The sequence below is a fragment of the Neopsephotus bourkii genome, unplaced genomic scaffold, assembly GCF_033783945.1.
Source record: "Neopsephotus bourkii isolate Nb327-2 ecotype Australia unplaced genomic scaffold, CSIRO-AGI_Nbou_v1 NB_951, whole genome shotgun sequence".
Taxonomy (NCBI): domain Eukaryota; kingdom Metazoa; phylum Chordata; class Aves; order Psittaciformes; family Psittacidae; genus Neopsephotus; species Neopsephotus bourkii.
In genome coordinates, this window is record NW_026901445.1 from 4176571 (window position 1) to 4194615 (window position 18045).

The window sequence follows — 18045 nt, forward strand, 5'->3', positions numbered from 1 at the left end:
ATACATGCAGGCTGCAAGGTGTTCCCGAGTTCTGCTGCCTCCCTGAATGCAGGCAGTAAGACCATACAGAGGCCACCAAAATTATTAGGGCCCTCACTACTACAAACTGGGGATATGAAGAAAGGTATTTATGTTGATACAGTCTCCACAGACTTGAGGGAAAATTGTGGAGTTTTTTTTAGGGTTGTTCAGATTTTCTGTTTGTTTTAAACTGGAAATTCAGCATTTGATTGATAACCAGAAAAAAACATTGAATAAAACTCAACATTTGTTGAGTTCTTAAAAGCCAGGAAAGCAAGGAGGGGAAAGTGAAATCCATCACATCCACACCTTAGGCTGATAACATTTATTCAAAATTGTGTGATTTACCATGAAGACTTAAGACACAGGATATGCTGCAGAGATGCTTTCACAGTGTAAAAAACACCCTTAACTAAAATTGTCTGGCAAGACTGTTATGAGCCAATTTCTCTCTTCTCAGCCGTCAGTATTGGATCAATACAACCCATTACTGTGGTGAAAACAGACCTATTCTACTGTACTGCTACACAGCAGTAGGTCATAAAAAGTAACAACACTATAATATCTAAGTCCCATGGAACTGATACAGCAAGTGTCAAGATGAATTATGCATTCTTAGAAGCACAGCCATGAATCAAAGACTTTACTTACCTTAACAAAATTAATTCTCTTTATGCTAATAAGCTCCACCAACTACTTACTGGTTTGTTACCTTGAGATAAAGATCTCCATTACTCCAAAATCTGCTGCACAAGCATGTGACAATGCAAACAGAAGGTACCAACAGCATTGCATAATTAGGTAATCTGATGCACAACAACAGCTGTGCTATCTAGGGGAAAGGTTCACTCATGAGAAATTCCATGACACATTTTACCTAGTTTCTGCACAAACTTTGAAGGGTATGAACCTAGAGAGCTATTCCTATAAGGCATTATTACATTCACAATTGAACACATTTGATTTTTAAAAACCCTGCCTTTAACACACGATGTAAGGAGGGTGGTGAGGGGTAAATACCAAATCACAACCTGCTCCACATAAACAACAGCTCAGGGGAAGTGAGAATGAAGAGGAACTCCTGAGTCCCTAAGTTACATCCTTCCTCCATTAAACAGGATAACCAAGAGTAATCCTTTTCATATATGTTTAAACAACCACAACATAAGCTTGGCTGAATCTTTTTACCCCTTAACTCTTAAAGACTGTGCCTGAATCCTGCTGGCTAGAACTTTCTTCTCTCTACCTGGCTCCTAGATTTACTCCTGACCAATTTGCAGCATTTTTATTCTTTTGCCAAAACTGTTTCAGCTTACACATCTCTTACAAGATACCTATTTCCTCAAATACAGGTGCAGTATCTCCTTTTTTTTTTTTTTTAACCAATAATTTGAATGGTGGTATCAATACTCTATATCTTAGTCATATATATCTCAGATAAAATACCTTAGGTTCAGCTGCTTTTCTTCCTGGACACATACATGATGAAATCCTATTAATCCCTTTGCATTTCATTTGCATTGCTTGACAGTCTGACGATCTAAGAACTTCCCATTTTAATTGGAAGAGGCGAGAGAACACCAAAAATAGTGACAGGGCAAGAGGAGATCAAAAAAAGAGACAGCATTCTCACAGCTTGTTAGCTGCTTTTTATTAAAAAAAGCCAATAATAGCTTAACATTTTTTTTCAACCACTCCTTCCTATTTTTCACAGCTATTTTGAGCAATCCAAATAAACTGTAAAATGGAAGCATTTGTTTCCTTTGAACAAAAATAAGAGTATGTATCTTAAAAAATAATTGTATCTGCTTAGTAATGGAAGTTTCTTCAAGACTTACAAAGCTAGAGCTAAATAAATCATGCACATATATGAGGTGATGCCTTCCAGTTCATTTTCAGCAGCAAAGTCTTATGGAATGTCTACCTCTTCAGCAGAAAAGGAAAGAAACCAAAAAAAAAAAACCCCACAAAAACAAACCCAAAACCCAATAAACCTGGAAGCACAGAGCTGTTTGTTAAACAAGTGTGACTATCACATGCAAGTAGTCATATTATAACAAGTTGACTTCTGAAGATAGCACTAAGAGACTAGGTCACCACCTAGCCTGTACAGCTTAATTAGAAAACTCTGAAAAATAAAAACCCAATTTGCAAAGCTACAAGAAGCAGTGATTAGCAATGAATCTCAATCTTTAATAGCACCCAACCCAACAGAAGTGGTAAGTTTAAATCTCCCATTCCTGTTGGATAAGTTGGATATGCAGTTTTAACTCATGGGATGTTGGACCACAAAACACCAACTAGTTCAGTTTGTTATGACTAGTCCTATTCCTTCAGCAACCCTCACTTTTAACTTTAAGAATTCCTTCAAGTCACACGCTTCTTAGGATTAAAAAGACTGGGAGATGTTCTAATGCCTTGGACAAAATTTCAGTAACTGATAACACTGTGTTTATTCACCACATCAAACAGCAGCAAGATCAAAACCATTTTCCCACTTGTAGTCTTCACTAAAGCAGACTAGATAATCATAGCTATCCATATGTAACATCACCACATATCAAAAAGCCTAGGTTTTCTTTCTTTTCTACCTGGCCTTAAGTGGTACTACACAAGCATGCTGCAGCCAGACATCACCCTAATAACCTCAATATTGGCCAAAAGCCTTCTTTACCATGAATCTACAACTCTTAAGTGTTCAGAAATTATCCACAACAACTATAATTCATAATAGCTGGAAACAGTCACACTACCTCAAAACACGCATTCTTTGACCCCTTAACAGCTACCACCTGACTAGGGGTGAGATACGATACTGATTGGAATTCACCCCAAAGCTTTACACTAATTTAAGAAAAGTGATAGCATTAAGATGCCCAGCTGGCTTCTTCTCTGTGTCTGATGTAGAATAACGCTGTGAAGCACCAGTCTAGTTAACTGCTGCTCTGAAATCTTTGTCCTCACTTGGCTACAGTGCTGTTTCAATAGGGACTGATGAAGGTACTTAACTGCTCTTTTTTTTTTCTTCTGTTCAAAGATCACATTTAAACTGAACAACATGACAGTTTAGGAGGCTTTTGAAATTTGCAGAGTTCACACTTTTATTATCTTCTGGAGCACTTCACAATGCAAGGCATCATAACAGGTATTTTTCTGCGTTCATTATGCTGTGCTGCAAAAAGGTAATGCAGACCTTAGTCTCACAAATGTTCTGCACTAGTAACTTGAACCAGAAAACTGAAATAAGCCAAATATCCCTGATAACTCACCTAGTTCAGCTAAGGAAAACACAAAGCAAAGACAAGCAACTCAGCAGAAGGCAAGTCAAAAAGAATATAAACTGGTCCTCAGATCCATTCTCACCGTACTCTGATCAGGAAAGCACACTGGTTTCAGGGAAATCTTCCTTTCTCAGAGGGAAAACAGACCTAGGAATATAGAACTCTACCTCATGCTGGCAGGAAGTAAAAGGGTCAAGAAAACATATAAGGATTTAAAGGAATAATTGTTGCAGAAAGATAGGCTTCATTTGTTGAAATATTGGGAAATGCTGATTACCTCATTATCTTTTCCACAGCACAAAGCAAACCCCACAATCAATAATGAAGTCTTACATGCCATGTGGCAACTGCTTTTCATTTTGCAATGTATCCTTAAACACAGAACAAACATCTGCAAAGGTTGGGATTAAATACAAAAACCAGTAAAACGGGACTGTGTAGTATTCACTGGAGGTGGATAGAGAGCAGAAGTTGAATATAATTTAATTCTTTTTTAAGATGGTGACAGTCTGCTATCATATTTTCCTGAAGGACTAATAACTGCAAATTTTTTTGTAAAAAACCCCAATCATATAAATTAAAAAGTACAATAGCAGCAAGAATTCATGTCATTTATTTAGCAACAAAAATGCCTACAAAATAGTTCTGCAAAGCACTCCCCTCATCTGCTGTTTTCACTAAAGCCTCATTTCCTTAAAACCCCACAATGAAGATCTGGTTGTCACACATCTTGGACAATACAGCCAGTCACTGATGCTCTTCACTCTGATGGACTCTTTTACCCCTTCAAGATGGGAAGGAAATTCCAAACTCCAGATTCTTTTTTATTCAGGTGATTCCATAAATCCTAAAAGCCTTAAGCTTTGCTTCAAAGTATTTTTTACTGTTATGAAGAGTTTGATATGCAAGTGCTGACTCTTCCTAGCTATACCAAATCAAAATGTGAGTTAGTCCATGTTCTGCAGTTTTTGTTGCTGAATGAAAGTGTGAAACTGGACAAAGGCTAATCCAGTTTGTGACAGAGAATGATTTGGTCATCAACATGTTAAATTTGGTAAATTAACTTCCAACAGATACACTACATGATTAATCAACACAGAGAACATTCTAAGGGAAACTGGTATGTGCAGCTCAGCAAAAAACATTTAAAAAGCTGAACAAGGTACTGGCTATTAAGTAGCCCTGTGAAAGCTGCAGCTCTCCAATAGTTTCTAACTATTTTGCTCTGATTATACAGAAAAGTTTTTTAAGCATTCAGTTCAAAAGAAAGAAAGAAAGAGATTCAGACCAGCTGAATGCACACTGCTTCCTACTGAGTAGAAACATCTTTAAGTTTTGGCAGTGGGTAGCTGTGATCCTGACTATTCCTGATTACCCTTTCAGAACATGCTGAACTTTCAACAAAGAAGCAAACATTTGTTGGCTTTATTGGAAGGACTAAGTGAAGTGGGAGTGCAAAGAAACAGAGCTTTCTCCATTGGATTGTTTTACTTGTAGAGCTCACCATCAAACTATTAAACGGCTCCATACCTACAAAGAAGTTAGCTATGATCAAGAAAGTAAAAGATATCATTAATCAACAAACTTTTATACAGTTAAGTAAATTACAAATATGGATGCTTGAGACTTGCAGCCTGAAAAAACATGGAAGGCAATTCACTAACACCTCCCAAATCAAGCAACCAAAAGCCACAGGCGATACTCAAAAGGAGCGTATTACAGTTTTACCCTGTTGGCAATACGCTCCCAGCCCCGTCAGCAAAACTCGCACTCAGCTCCCAGGTCTTCTTTCCTCTTAATTGTAACAGCACCTGGGGAAGGCGAAGGAACACCAACACCGCAGAGCCTTCCCACCACCCAAGGCACAGCAGCGCTCATGCCGACCCGGCCCGAGCGTTACTTACAGCGCTGCTTGGGCACTATGAGCTTCATGGGTGCGTCCGGGAGGCGGCAGCGACCGGCAGGACCCTGGGCACCACCCGACGCGATGCTCGGCGCTAGCACGAAGCTGCTGCCGCCCGCCCGCTTTCGTGCCGGACCGCCGCTCCCCGCCTGCCACCGCCCCATTGGCGCAGGGCGGGCCCGGCCCACGCGGAAGCGGGGCCGTGCCCGGCAGCCGCCGCCGCATTGGACGGCACCAGGGACCCTCGCTCCGCCCGCCCGGTCCGCGGAGGAGGGAGGAGAAACGCCTGCGGCGCGATCAGCCGGGTGGCATCCAGCCCCGGCCGGGCTGCGCTCTGGGCGGAGAGAGGGGAGAGAGCCGCAGGACCCGCGGCCGCCTGACACTGGGCCGATACAGGGGCCCGCTGGGCCGGTCTGCGGCAGCGCCGCACGGAGGGGGCCGGGGCGCCACGCTCGTCACTTACGTGGCCTGTGCCGGCGTCCCGAGTCCATCCTCCTGCGTAGCCTGCATTTCTTGGCCGGGGGGGGAGCCGTGCCTGAGCGGCGGTAGCTCCGGCGGCAGTGGCAGCGTGTGCGAGGCCTCTCCGCAGCCGCCGCTGCTCAGGGGCTGGCTCGAGGGGTGGAAGCCGTTCTGCAGCAGCCCGCCGAGCAGCGAGCAGGAGGAGGCGGTGGGCGGTGGCGGTCCCGCCGGGGCAGCGGGCTGTGCGCGGAGCTGCTCTCCCATGGCGGCAGCCTCTCCCCTTTGTCTCCCGGCTCAGCTCCGCTTGGGCGCGGCAGGGCCTCTGCTCATACCGACACCGCCGCCTGCGCCCGCAACTCCCTGCGCTGGGATGCAGCGCCAGGCTCCCCCGCCGGCGGTGGCGCACGGCGCAGGCGCCCTGCCCGCAGCGCGCTGCAGAGGGGCGGCCACTGCCCTCCGTCGGGGACGCGGCGACCCCCCCCCCCGGTCCCCCGGGTAACGTGCGCGCTCCCGGCCGCCGCGCCCGGCACCTGCGGGGCAACGCACAGCCCAGGAGCGCGCCGGGGAGAGCGGGAGGTTCGGGGTGGTCCCCGCTCGCACGGTGCGGGCTGCACTGGCAGCGGTACGACTGCAGTGCGCCTTCTGTCCCGCGGCCCGGCTCGGTGCAGCACACCGGGCAGGCCTGCCCCTGTCATTTTCGGTTCAAGGTGTCCACAGGGTCGCTCAGGTGACTCGGGTATCTACACCTCGGGGGCCTGTGACGCCAGGTGTGCCCTGTACCCCTCACACACCTACTCGGGCATCAGCATTCACGTTTTCGTCTACATCATCACATGTTTCCTGCACGGTGTAGAGGGACTAGTGTGACCTTGAGGGTGTTTGACCTCATGCTATTTTAGTGTCTTTGCTTTCCCTGCCCAGCAGTGGCAATCTTGTGACTTGTGATTTACTCCCAGACCACTGAGACCTCCAAGTGTAAAAATACATTTTTTGAATGAAACGTATTAAATATCAAGTGGACATAAAATACGGGTGAACTGTGCTGCAGTGTGTCAGGTGTGTAGCTGAAACACCAACTGAATTTTGCCCTGCACATGAAGGTTATTCCTATAGACATACTGCCAGTCACAGATGATTGTCCTTAAAGCAAAAACAGGTCACGTAATGGTCCCTCCCTACACCTAAAATTAGTACAGGACACAGGCCCTCCACTGTGAAACACCAACGGAGAATGAAGAGCTACTGTCTTTAACTGCCTCCAGAAAGGGATACTGTGTTAGGAAATTGCTGTATGAGATGTAACACGACATTCTCTCCCCTTTTTGGCTGGGACCAAAACATTATGTTAAGATATATAGGAGCAAGCCACAGGAAAACATGTACATGAAGTTGGGGAAATGAAGAAAGTGTTTGAGAACAGCGAACAAGTAAAATTTGCTTCCTAAAAACCAGCTACCAATGTTCCAAAGGGGATCAAAACACTTGACATTTTCCTCATATCCTAAAGCATAAACAGTTGCTGTAATTGCCAGCCCAAAAGCAACTGCCCTGAAGAAGGCAGGAAGGAAAGCAGGCTACATACATTTACTGCTAGAACTGTAGTGCTTCCAAAATTGAAATTCTTCAAGACCCCCTAACTTATTGAATTATGTTTAAACTAAAAACCAGAAGGCTGCTGCACAGATTTGCAGGGACCTTCACAACACTTGTTGGCAGTTCTATTCAGCTGGCTGCTTTATAAAATTCCCTTGTTAATTCATACCTCTCTTGGCATGTGGAATCCTTACTGCTACTGTCCCCAGGTGGGAATGGTTGTCCCTCACTCCATCCCTGACACAGGAACTGACTGCACACCCAACCAGCCCAATGTAGAACGGGATCAGTCCTACAGACCTGTTTTTCTCTGCAATTGCAGCGTAACTGGGAGCAGACACATGGGCAGTTACCGTATCTCAGCTTAAGGGTGGCAACTTTTTTCCTGATCCCAACAAAAACAAGACCACCTTTAACTGCATGCTTACATTACCTTGTGGTAGGATAGCTAGCATCCTTCCACTGGCTCTCCAATGGAATGCTGTTGTTTCAAGTATTTTGCCCAATTTTAGGCACTAAACTTCTGTAATAACTAACACAATATTAAATGAAAACATTAAGTTTTAGTCTAGAAAATTAAAGATTTGAAGGGATATTCAATTCTGGAACAGGTAACAGCAAAGGAAACATATCACAGTTGCTGAGAAACAAGAAAGGATCTATAATCAATAACTGCAGTAAGGGAAATTCACTTTAGACTTGAGGTGGACATTTCCTAGGATGAAGTTAGACAAGCATCAGGCTGCACTGTCAGACTCACTTGCCCATTGCTGGAAGCTTTTAGGAAAAGTTAAGTATCTGTGAGGAACAGTCTCAGTAGAGCTGATTCTGACTTAGAGCAAGAACAAGGCATGGCCTGGACACCTTTCTGAACTTCTTTCCAATATATTTTTTATTAAATATTTCCCTAATATTTCACTGTAAATACTGCACAACTGTGCCAAGGGTAGAAGTGGATTAGACTGTCCTGAACAGAAGAAGCAGGTCAGGAAAATACTGTTGGGATACGATCCAAATCACTGACAAGTCAGGTGCAGTGTAGACCAGTAGTATATAACAACAACAAATGTCATCCATCTCAAATAATGCTGGAGAAAATGTAAAAATGGAGAAATGTTAAAGACTGTCCAAGTCAATTGACAGGGTTTATGTAGAGGGACAGATTCACTTCTATGTGTGCAAGTTTCCCTGATCTTGTAACTGTCCAGCAGAAATGGATGAAAACACTTTCCAAACTTTAATTGTTTAAAGGTATAGTTTCAAGCTAATAAATATGCTGCTTTATCAAACCCATTTCAGACTTTTGTACTGGTGAATCTCACATGAGCTGATTTCTGCACTGCAAAATACCACCTTTTTCATATTGTTTTTGTTTATACTTGTTTAATTTTGGAATGAGCTTTTCAAAAAGTTTTACAGACCCTCTTTAGTTTTGATTTTGTAATTCTCCAGCTCTTCTACAATGTAAACTTTGGTGCAATCAAACTCAACTTTTCCTCTTCCTTTTACTCTAAATTCCTAAACAAACTCTGTGAGTCAGTTCAGTTTTCAGTCTTAGCTTGCAAGACAACAATCCAGGTAGAGATGCAGTACTGACAAAATCAAGGATGCTTCCAGTTCTTTCAATATTAATTTACTCAGTATTTCTGTCTTCCTTTCTGAACAGGATATACTTCACTGTAAAATACTTCACTGTAAAACAGAAATCTGCTGGGAAAAGGACAACAAACACATAGCATATTGAAGAATCCAGGACACGAATGGACTCAGAACAGTGAACAAGTCTGCTGTACTGACTCACTGCACATCACACATTTGCATGGCAAACACTTCATGGATTATTCGATACCTGCCTACACTTCAGACACCAAGCTTTCTATTACCTCTATTTATTTCTTTAGAAAACACAGAGAGCCAGGCTGCAATTTTCTATGAGTCAGCTTCAACAAACTAACAAGTACCTTGTGATTAAGATACTATGCCACAGGATCGAAAGTGCTGTGCTCCAGCCCTTACTGTTTCAAAACCAATGGCACTGGAAAACAAAACAAAACCAACCCAAATCAAAACGCCCCACCCTTTCAGGTATGTTATAATCAGGCAACCTGGCCTGAAACTTTTAGGAACATATCACAGAATCATAGAACATAGAATAGCTAGGGTTGGAAAGGACCTTAAGATCATCTAGTTCCAACCCCTTTGCCATGGGTGGGGACACCTCACACTAAACCATGTCACCCAAGGCTCTACCCAACCTGGCCTTGAACACCACCAGGGATGGAGCAGTCACAACTTCCCTGGGTCACCCACGCCAGTGCCTCACCACCCTTACAGTAAAGAATTTTGAGGATTAGCTCTTCCTCCCTCATTCCATGGGGCTCACATATTCCTGGTCTGAGGACAAGCAAAAAAACCCAAAAAACATCAAACAGGTGCAGTCCACATGTATATCCATCACCCAAGAACCAAACAGATATTACAGAGCACCAGGAGTGTTACTCTAATTCAAAGCCAGGCAGCTACAAAGCTTTGGTCACATTTTGGAGAGAAGTGGTAATGAGAAGCATCTACACATCTCAAATTACATAAACTGTACTACACAATGCAAAAGTGTAATGAAACAGACTTCTGGCACAGCTGCCTTCAGACTTATGTTCAAGGGGTTGCTGGCACTCAGCCGTTCCTGTTTTTATTTCCATTCAGGTTACTTCTATGGTTATCCTGTTTCTATATTACAGGACAATCACACTAGATTTTATTCAAATTTTTCCCTTAAAAATAAAGCAATACTGTATGGCTTAATACACTAACATAAAAATATTAAGCACATTCCTTGCAAAAAAAAAAAAAAAATATCCTGTTGATTTGGTTTAGGTATATTCACATTTTATACATATTAAAAAAAAAAAGTGCCAACTCCAGAAGTCCAGTATTTCTTCCCAATTTCTTTTCAGAACTGGGAAAAAAAACCACACTTTTTTGGTCTCTGCAGGTCTCTTCAGTAGACGTGTTTAAAATACACTTTAATGCTCTTTTCCCCTTACTTTAAATTGCAGGGCTAGAAGACCAACAGTCAAACGTAAGTATATAATAACAAATTACAGATGTATAAATCAAATGGGACAAAACAGCTCTAAAACTGTGTAGAATTCTTATCTGGAAAATGCAATGCTAGAGTATTTAAAAAGGACCCAAAGGGCTCTAGTATTGTCAGTGTGATCACAGGAAAATTCAGCCTTGCTATGACAACAGCTAGCTAGCATGAGAATTCTGCTTTCCCTGAACACTAACACTTCTGAGAGAGGGGGCCTGACTGCAGATGACAGAGAAAGTGAAGGGCTTAAATATAGTCATACACCTAAATCATTACCAGATGGAAGCCAGGAAAGATTATATTGAGACCATCAGCTCCTTCCCTCCCCACCCACCTCCTGGTGCTGTTATGCTTTCTGTGACACTTAAACAAAACCTGTAGATTTAATGAAGGAAAGTCCTGCTCCCCTGCAAAGAGTTGAGGCTATCTCCCCTTCACTTTCATCAAGGGAGTAAAAGATAAAGACAGTCTGCCTAAGTAGGAACTTAGCTTTGGCAGTCTGAATGGCCCTCCAGAGGAACTTTCTTTCACTTCATTGTTGACAAATGGGGCATAGATATATCTCCTGGTGCAAGGGCCAAGAGGAGTGTCCAGGCAAGGCAGTAAGAATGCTATCTGGGTAAAGCTGTCTGGACTAGGACATGACTTGTATATCTACACAATAGCCAGGACTAGAGAATAACAGTCAGAAGAGGACATAGGTGTAGTCTGGTCTTACCAGCCTGCCAATCCCTGTGGCCAGATTTTGCAGTGGCCAAAGTGGTTTCTGCAGTTATCCTCGGGCAGTTCTGAGATGAGGTTAGAGATTGCAGTTGCTGTCTTTCATCCCAACTGACAAAAAGCACACAGCAGTCACAAAACAGTGAGAATATTTTCCTTCTAAATCTTTCCCTGCCAGTACTTTTGTTTCTCTGTGTCCAACTAGACAATTACAAAAAAATTGCAGGTGCATTTACTCTCCACAGCTTTAACTGAACCCTGGCAGAGCTGTTGGTGCCCTTCTTTTATAGGGGACAAAAACCTTCAGTGCCTTCAGTTCAGTTTTAAACCTAGTCCTTAATTATTGTTTAGGAGTACAAGCCAGTGAAGATGAAGTAGGTGTTGGAGGTGAATCATCTTTTTTTTCATGGCAGTTTCTATTCTAAAGTGATTTTGTGAAAAATAAAAGGCCAGGTTATGGATTTAAACTATCAGGTATGTATAAAACCTTATTATTCAGTTACAGTCTCCTTTGACCCTACCCACTGTATCTCGTACCTAAGTATTTGGCTCAGTGTATTGCTGCTTATCTTTATCAAACTTAAATATACAAAATGTAATTGGAAAACATGAAAGTTCACAACCCACAGATGATTGAGAAATACTGTTCATCATCATAAAAAAAAAAAATAATTGCAACAAGTGGCAGAGTATTTGGTACAGAAAACAATGGCTTTGCTCCTGACTGCTCCCCCATAGACAATTACCCTCATATGTGTTTACATACTGTTTTTGCTTGGCTGTCTTCAATTTTTTCAACTTGGCATTTTTATGTGGTCTTACATAATGCCAAACAGGAGGGAACTGACAGTTTCAAAACCAGCATTTTGAAAGACAATGACAGAAAGGCTGACAATTACAAAATCATCTCTTCGTCATTCATCACTGCTACATCTGAAGAGGAGAAACAGGTTCTCCTATCAATACGCAGCTGTATGGTGATTTTTCACTTGCCTTGGTCTGTATTTCTAGATTTCACATGCTGACATTAAATCCTCATGGATATTAATGATTAGGAACCAGGTAACAACAGGGAACCAGACTTTCTACACTTGTATGGAGAAGGGATAAAAAAGACTTCTCTCTGAACTGTTTTAGCTAAACACGTATACCTCCAAAGCAGACAAGCCTGGCTTATTCTTCTAGTGCAGAAGGAAACACAGTGTCTGTCAGAGGCTAGAGAGGACACAGAATTTCTATGTTCCTTCTTCCAAACTAGTCCACAGATGGGAATCAGTGTAAAACAGAAACAGACCACACCTTTGGTACTTCTCCTTGACCGTCTTCAGTAGCAGGGGAATGTATGTCTGAATGAGCATTTAAGCATAGGGTTAAGTCTAACCACCACAACTAATCTGGAGTTAAAGTTTTAGAACTTGAACAATATGACTTTGCTTTTGGATAGATAAGCCAAAATTTGTTTAGGTTTTTGATGCTGAGAATAACATTTAATATGTCCTTGGGAGACTAAGCTGAAACCACAGACAATAAAACTCAAACGCTAACCTTATTTTTTAAAAATATCCTTTTATCCATGTTTGCAAAGAATGAGAGTTTTGTGTGGGAAGGGGCTGTGCTATAAATGACAAATCTGTTCCTAAAGGCTCCCACTACCTAGTAACAAAGAAGGGAAACAACCAAACATTATACTAACATTGGGTTGGTTTGCCATAGTTACATTCTCTGATATTTCTGGGACTAGTGACCTTTCAGAGTAAATACTACAGTGAATAGTCTGTTCTTTGCAATGCATTTAGTTTCGTTCAAGAGGCCAGTTTAGAGGTTTCAGATCTTCACAAGGTCAATACAAACTATGTACACACAAACCAAAAGAAAAACAGAACTAAAATCATAGACTTTTGTTTTCTCATTACAGACATTGAAGAAAAAACCTCAAACCAAAAGAAAAGCAATAGGAAGTAAGTTCCAGGGTCTCTCCTGCATAGAAAGCAACTCGCATTTCACTGCAGGAATCTTTGTGTCACCAAAATACTTGTTTTCTTGTACTAAAACATAACTAATACAAAACCACAGTTGGTCTAATGGGAATTTAAGATGCAAAGAGACCACCTGGGTCACAAAACAAGTTCCTTGAATCAATGATTAGCCTGCAAGGATCTAAAAAACATACATGCCAAGTACCATGGAGCACAAAAGTTTGTATTATTTTGTAACATATGACTGGACACCTGGGGATCAAAACATTATTTTGACATTCACATATAAAGTCCTAACTATCCACATTATTGTTGTTTTTAATCCAGAATGGCAAATCAGATTCCTTGGTCTCATGAACAGTGCTAACCTGATGTGTTGTATTTGTCCTTCATTGTGACATGGAAGTCAGAGAAAGGAACTACAGTTACTTTTGGTGCCAGTAATTTCACATATGGGAAGAGAAACCAAAAGCATTGTGCATCTCCTGTAAAACAGGAGACAAAGATACCTTTTTTTGTTTATAAAACTTCTGTTTATCCACTGAAGAAAGAACTGATATGGCTAAGACATGGACTTCTCATACTTTTTGCCTGGCTCCTCTAGAATTAGCAAGAACCAATTTATTTGCTTTTTCTCCATTTATGAAATTTACTTAAAATATCAAAGGAGACATGGATCTTATCTTCATTGCACTTCCTCTTAGAAGAAAGGAAAATTAAAAAGGAAAAGCACACAAGCCAGAAAGGGAGGTACAGCTACTGCATCATATGCAGATACAAGGAAAACACTGCCACAGTAGTTACGAGGCATGCACATAGGAGAATCCCCACCATGATCTAGTCTCCATTCACAGGCACAACTGTAACCTAGTATAAACTGGAATTGGTATGTCTGACCTAAAATCCTAACCCAAGAAAAGTTGTCTGATTTATGACGTCCTTACTATTGCCAGTTTCCATACCTTAAATCCTCCCAGAACATATAAACAATACATATATAAACCAGGTCATTTTTAGAGCAGATTAATTCCCACATTCTGAGGCAAACAGCACTGGATTGACACATCATGACTTTTTCCACTGCATTAATAAAGACTACATAATCAATGAAAACACTAAAAAATAAAGATCCCTTTCCCGCAGAGGAACCCCAGCTTCAGTGAACTAGACAGCCTGTGGCTGAAAAAGAAAAAGCAAACAAAAAGAACCCAAACCACTGTTTCTCCCCTATTCACCAACCAAGTTTAAGTTTGATTATAAGCAGATTGATTTCAGTCACAGCACAGACTGGCATAAGGAAAAAGGAAGAAGACAACATAGTTCTGAATTTAAATACTTTGCACTTCTCTGTCGCCACAGATCTTCAGACATTTTGCAAACTGTGAATCACTGCTCTTCTCACCTCCCATCTAAAGAAACAAAAGCAACAATGCTAAACCAAAAAGTAGTGAGCCAGCTGAGAAAGGACTTGCAGACAGGTTTCACCTACAAAATGAAATCCATATTTGGATCATTTTGACCCAAAATGGTAATTACAATACCCATGCCCCTGAACTGGAAAATTTAGTTGCAGTATTCCAGTCATTTGGAGATTTTTAACTCATTTGTCTAGGCAGGGTCAGTGCTGAAATGGAAATCTGAGATTTCTGTTAGAAAAAAATCAGAATATCTTGATTTTCTTAAAAAGAATTCCCGTTTTTCTCAGCCAGTAACAGACCCAAGAAACAACTTCAGATCCCCAGAAGTTGTATTCTCAACAAAATCAGATATTAATCTAGCAATTAGCAGTCAAACTTACATTTCACCAGATAGAATATGCTGTCTTCCATTTGATGTGTCAGGGCCCTGAAAAGACTCCTCCTTCATGCTGCTTATAATAATCAGGATCCATTTAGGTTTAAAAAGCAAACAAACAAACAAACCCCTTGCCTGCAGTTTCAGCAAATTAACTCATCAGTATTAGCTTCCTTTGCTGAAGCTCCTTGAGCCTCTTGGAAACGTACATTTTCATTTCACTGTCATTTTGCTGTTCTGCTTGTAAAATTCAGTGAAAAGCTACTGATCTTTGCAGGTACATCCACATAAGTTGTGTCATTTGGCTGTTACCACCGTGATCAAGGTTCTAGGCACACAGGTTACTGACCTCAAAACACGCTGTTTGAAGACCTTGTCTGACATAATTTGTGATTTAAACCATGACAGTGTTATTCTCCATGTCAACAGTAGTTTCATCTGTTGTCTACTATATTTACAGCTGAACAAAATAAAGAGAATAAAAACTACTACTCAATGCAGTTTTCTTAAGACATTCTCCTGTCACAGTACTAGAATTAATTTCAGCTATACTAGTAAGTAGCCTGCTTTTTAAGGGTAAGGATGTTGATGTATGTACAATGAAAAATTAATAATTTCTAATGTTACTTCAACTCCCAATTTACAAATCATACTTAAGAAACATGAACATCTCACTAAAATGTGCCAGACTTTCCTCTTCCTTACTTCAACTGAAAATCATTCAGAACTATTACAATAAAATTGTGTTCCATATTTTCATTGCATGATGAATGTTCAACATGGAGGTAACATCTGACTTCCTCAGGGAAGAGTGCATGTATAGCCAAATGAACTACATTCCCAGCAACCAGTGACACTGACCTTTGATGTGAGTTAATGATACAGAGGAAGCAACAAAGCAAACTGGAGGGGAAAGGGGAAGATGAGCAACAAACTTGCCTGGTAAGAGGCTAGAAATCCCAAGTTTGTGATCTGGGTTCTCTTCCCATCATAGGCAGGCATTGGCACTAGTTGTGGTTTCATCAGATCAACCCTACATTATGATACTACCTTGCAAACTGCAGCCAAGGAGGAGGGGGGAGGGCAGGGAGAGAAACAGGAACACAACAGAGAGAGAGGGTTGAAGCCAACAACACTATCTCCACCCCAAGTGAAGATGGCACAGATCTTCATATCATCCCCCTATCAATGTTCTCAACAATATACATCAAACAATTTACTAAGAATTCTGAGATGGAAAGTTTATTCATACGATGTTCCTGTGATGAGGCTTTAATAAATCACAGCTCCTGGATGGAAAGAAATACATACCACATTAAATCTTCCTTGTCTAAGTTCACTGTGGAGTTTCCTGATGACCATGGCTGCTTCAGATCCCCAGTACCTAGCTACACCATCCACCTAAAACTGGAACAAAAGAGTCAGATAAAAAAATTTGACATGTATAACACATCCTCAAGAAAGAACTCAGGGGTAATTTGCAGGGTATAGCAACATTTGTTATACATAAAATCAAGCCTCATGTTTATGTGTAACAGCAATAGCCATCTGATTAAAACAATAATAAAACTACAGCATCTACTTCTGAGTCATTTATCTTGGATAATTAATTTGCCAAGAGCATGAGTCACTCAGAAATGAGTTAGAGAATGACTCGTTTTAACTTTTATTAACATTATCCTTAAAATGAAAGGGTTCCTTCCTTACCCTTAAATTGTTGCACATTTTAGTGCTTTTCACAATGCCAAAATCTGCTTTATTTAGAATAGCTGGATTAATTGTTGAAATAATTATCTTCTTTTTATTATGCCAATCACTAAGAGATCTTATGGTGCTTTATAAATGTGTGTGTATTCTTTAGAGCAACCACATTTACGATAATGTAGTAGTATGACAGTACCTGGTAACATGACACAAAAGCACCTGACTGGAACTGCAGTTAGAACCTATTCTCTGTTGAAATAGCAAAGGGAAATTCAGATGCACAAAACTGAATTACAAACAATGGAATTTTGCTGTTTACATCTCAGTTTTTGCACAGTAGGATTTATTTTGACTGCAGAAGGTCAGATCAGACAGTGCTTGGTAACTTCAGTGGAAACCTTTCTATTTCTTCAGATATCAGCTGTGAGCAAACTTTCATTAAGGAAGCCTGGCATGTTTCAAAACCTGCTTTTCCTTGGCTGCAGCATGTTGTGACATCAGGAAAGGCAGCACAAAATTGAGAAATGTATGTGGAACTATGTTTGGAAATACTCTAACTCTGCAAGTCTGGATATGCCCAAAGGCTTGCAGTCCATTCAGCTGCCTGCAGTTTAACTCCTTGCTGAAGAATTGCCAAAGGTGCAACTTCACAAGCAATTCAGACAATCTAAGACTGCCTAACAGAAGAGAAGCAGCCCTGCCCTTCTGTCCCACCAGCATTTCTGCCTGTTGTTCTGCTGTTCCAGCACCTGTTTGGCCACATAGGTCTACTTGCTGATTTGGCTGAAACTACTGGTATAAAATGTGATTAAAAAATTAGCTGCTCATTAATCCACTCTTTAGAAGCAACTGAGACTTTATGAGTTTTCATCATCCTTCACTTGTTGCTCCACTTTCAAGGAAGAAGACTGTGTTTCTCTTCAAGGATTGAAAAGAGCAGTGTAGTCTGACTGCATGGCACAAATACAGGCACTTCTTTTCAGGAGTGTGACTTCATTCTGTGCAGGGCAGATGTCTAGTGTGTATTAAGCTCTCTGCATTCTGTTTTTCCTATAGGTTGGGCAATGCCAAGACTGAAATACTAATAAAATACAAGCTTAAAAAAAGAAAGATGTTAATTCCTTGCTCTTTTATCATTCTGTAGGATAACTGTGTTACCCAATATTAGATATTCATTTTGATAACTAAACTAATAGGATAGTGAAGAAAGCTAAGGCTTCATTCCTGACTTCCTCCAGGGGGTAGTTTAGTTACAGTTCTGGTGCTTACCTGTACCATGCAGCATAACTGCCCTTCCAGAACAAAAATTTAACTTAGACCTGAAACTGTTCTGAGCATTTCTCGCCACTGGCTCTACAGGAAGCCTAAGGTAAAAAAATCTGAAGGTCAGTGGTATGACTGTCCCACTTCAATCGCATCCTCACATGAGTTCAAGAAGCTCCAAGTGTCCAAAGCCATAATGACATTCCAAGGAACAGTAGGTACATAATGTCAGTGAAC

General features: G+C 41.1%; 1 protein-coding gene and 1 long non-coding RNA gene across 2 annotated transcripts in view; both read right to left on the reverse strand.

Moving 5' to 3' along the window:
- The window catches only part of PANK1 (pantothenate kinase 1), a 30469-nt gene extending 24439 nt beyond the window's left edge, over positions 1-6030 (reverse strand). The window contains 2 exon segments of the mRNA XM_061358868.1: positions 5669-5726; positions 5728-6030. Coding sequence (XP_061214852.1) covers positions 5669-5726; positions 5728-5928 — 259 coding nt within the window. The 5' untranslated portion in view covers positions 5929-6030.
- Positions 6031-9612: 3582 nt separating this feature from the next.
- LOC133215103 (uncharacterized) lies at positions 9613-16709 on the reverse strand. Its single transcript, XR_009726311.1, has 4 exons — positions 16153-16709; positions 14846-15899; positions 11070-11182; positions 9613-10028 (listed from the first exon to the last, which is right to left on the reverse strand). It is a non-coding gene; the product is annotated as an uncharacterized LOC133215103 (long non-coding RNA).
- Between the last annotated feature and the right edge of the window lie 1336 nt (positions 16710-18045).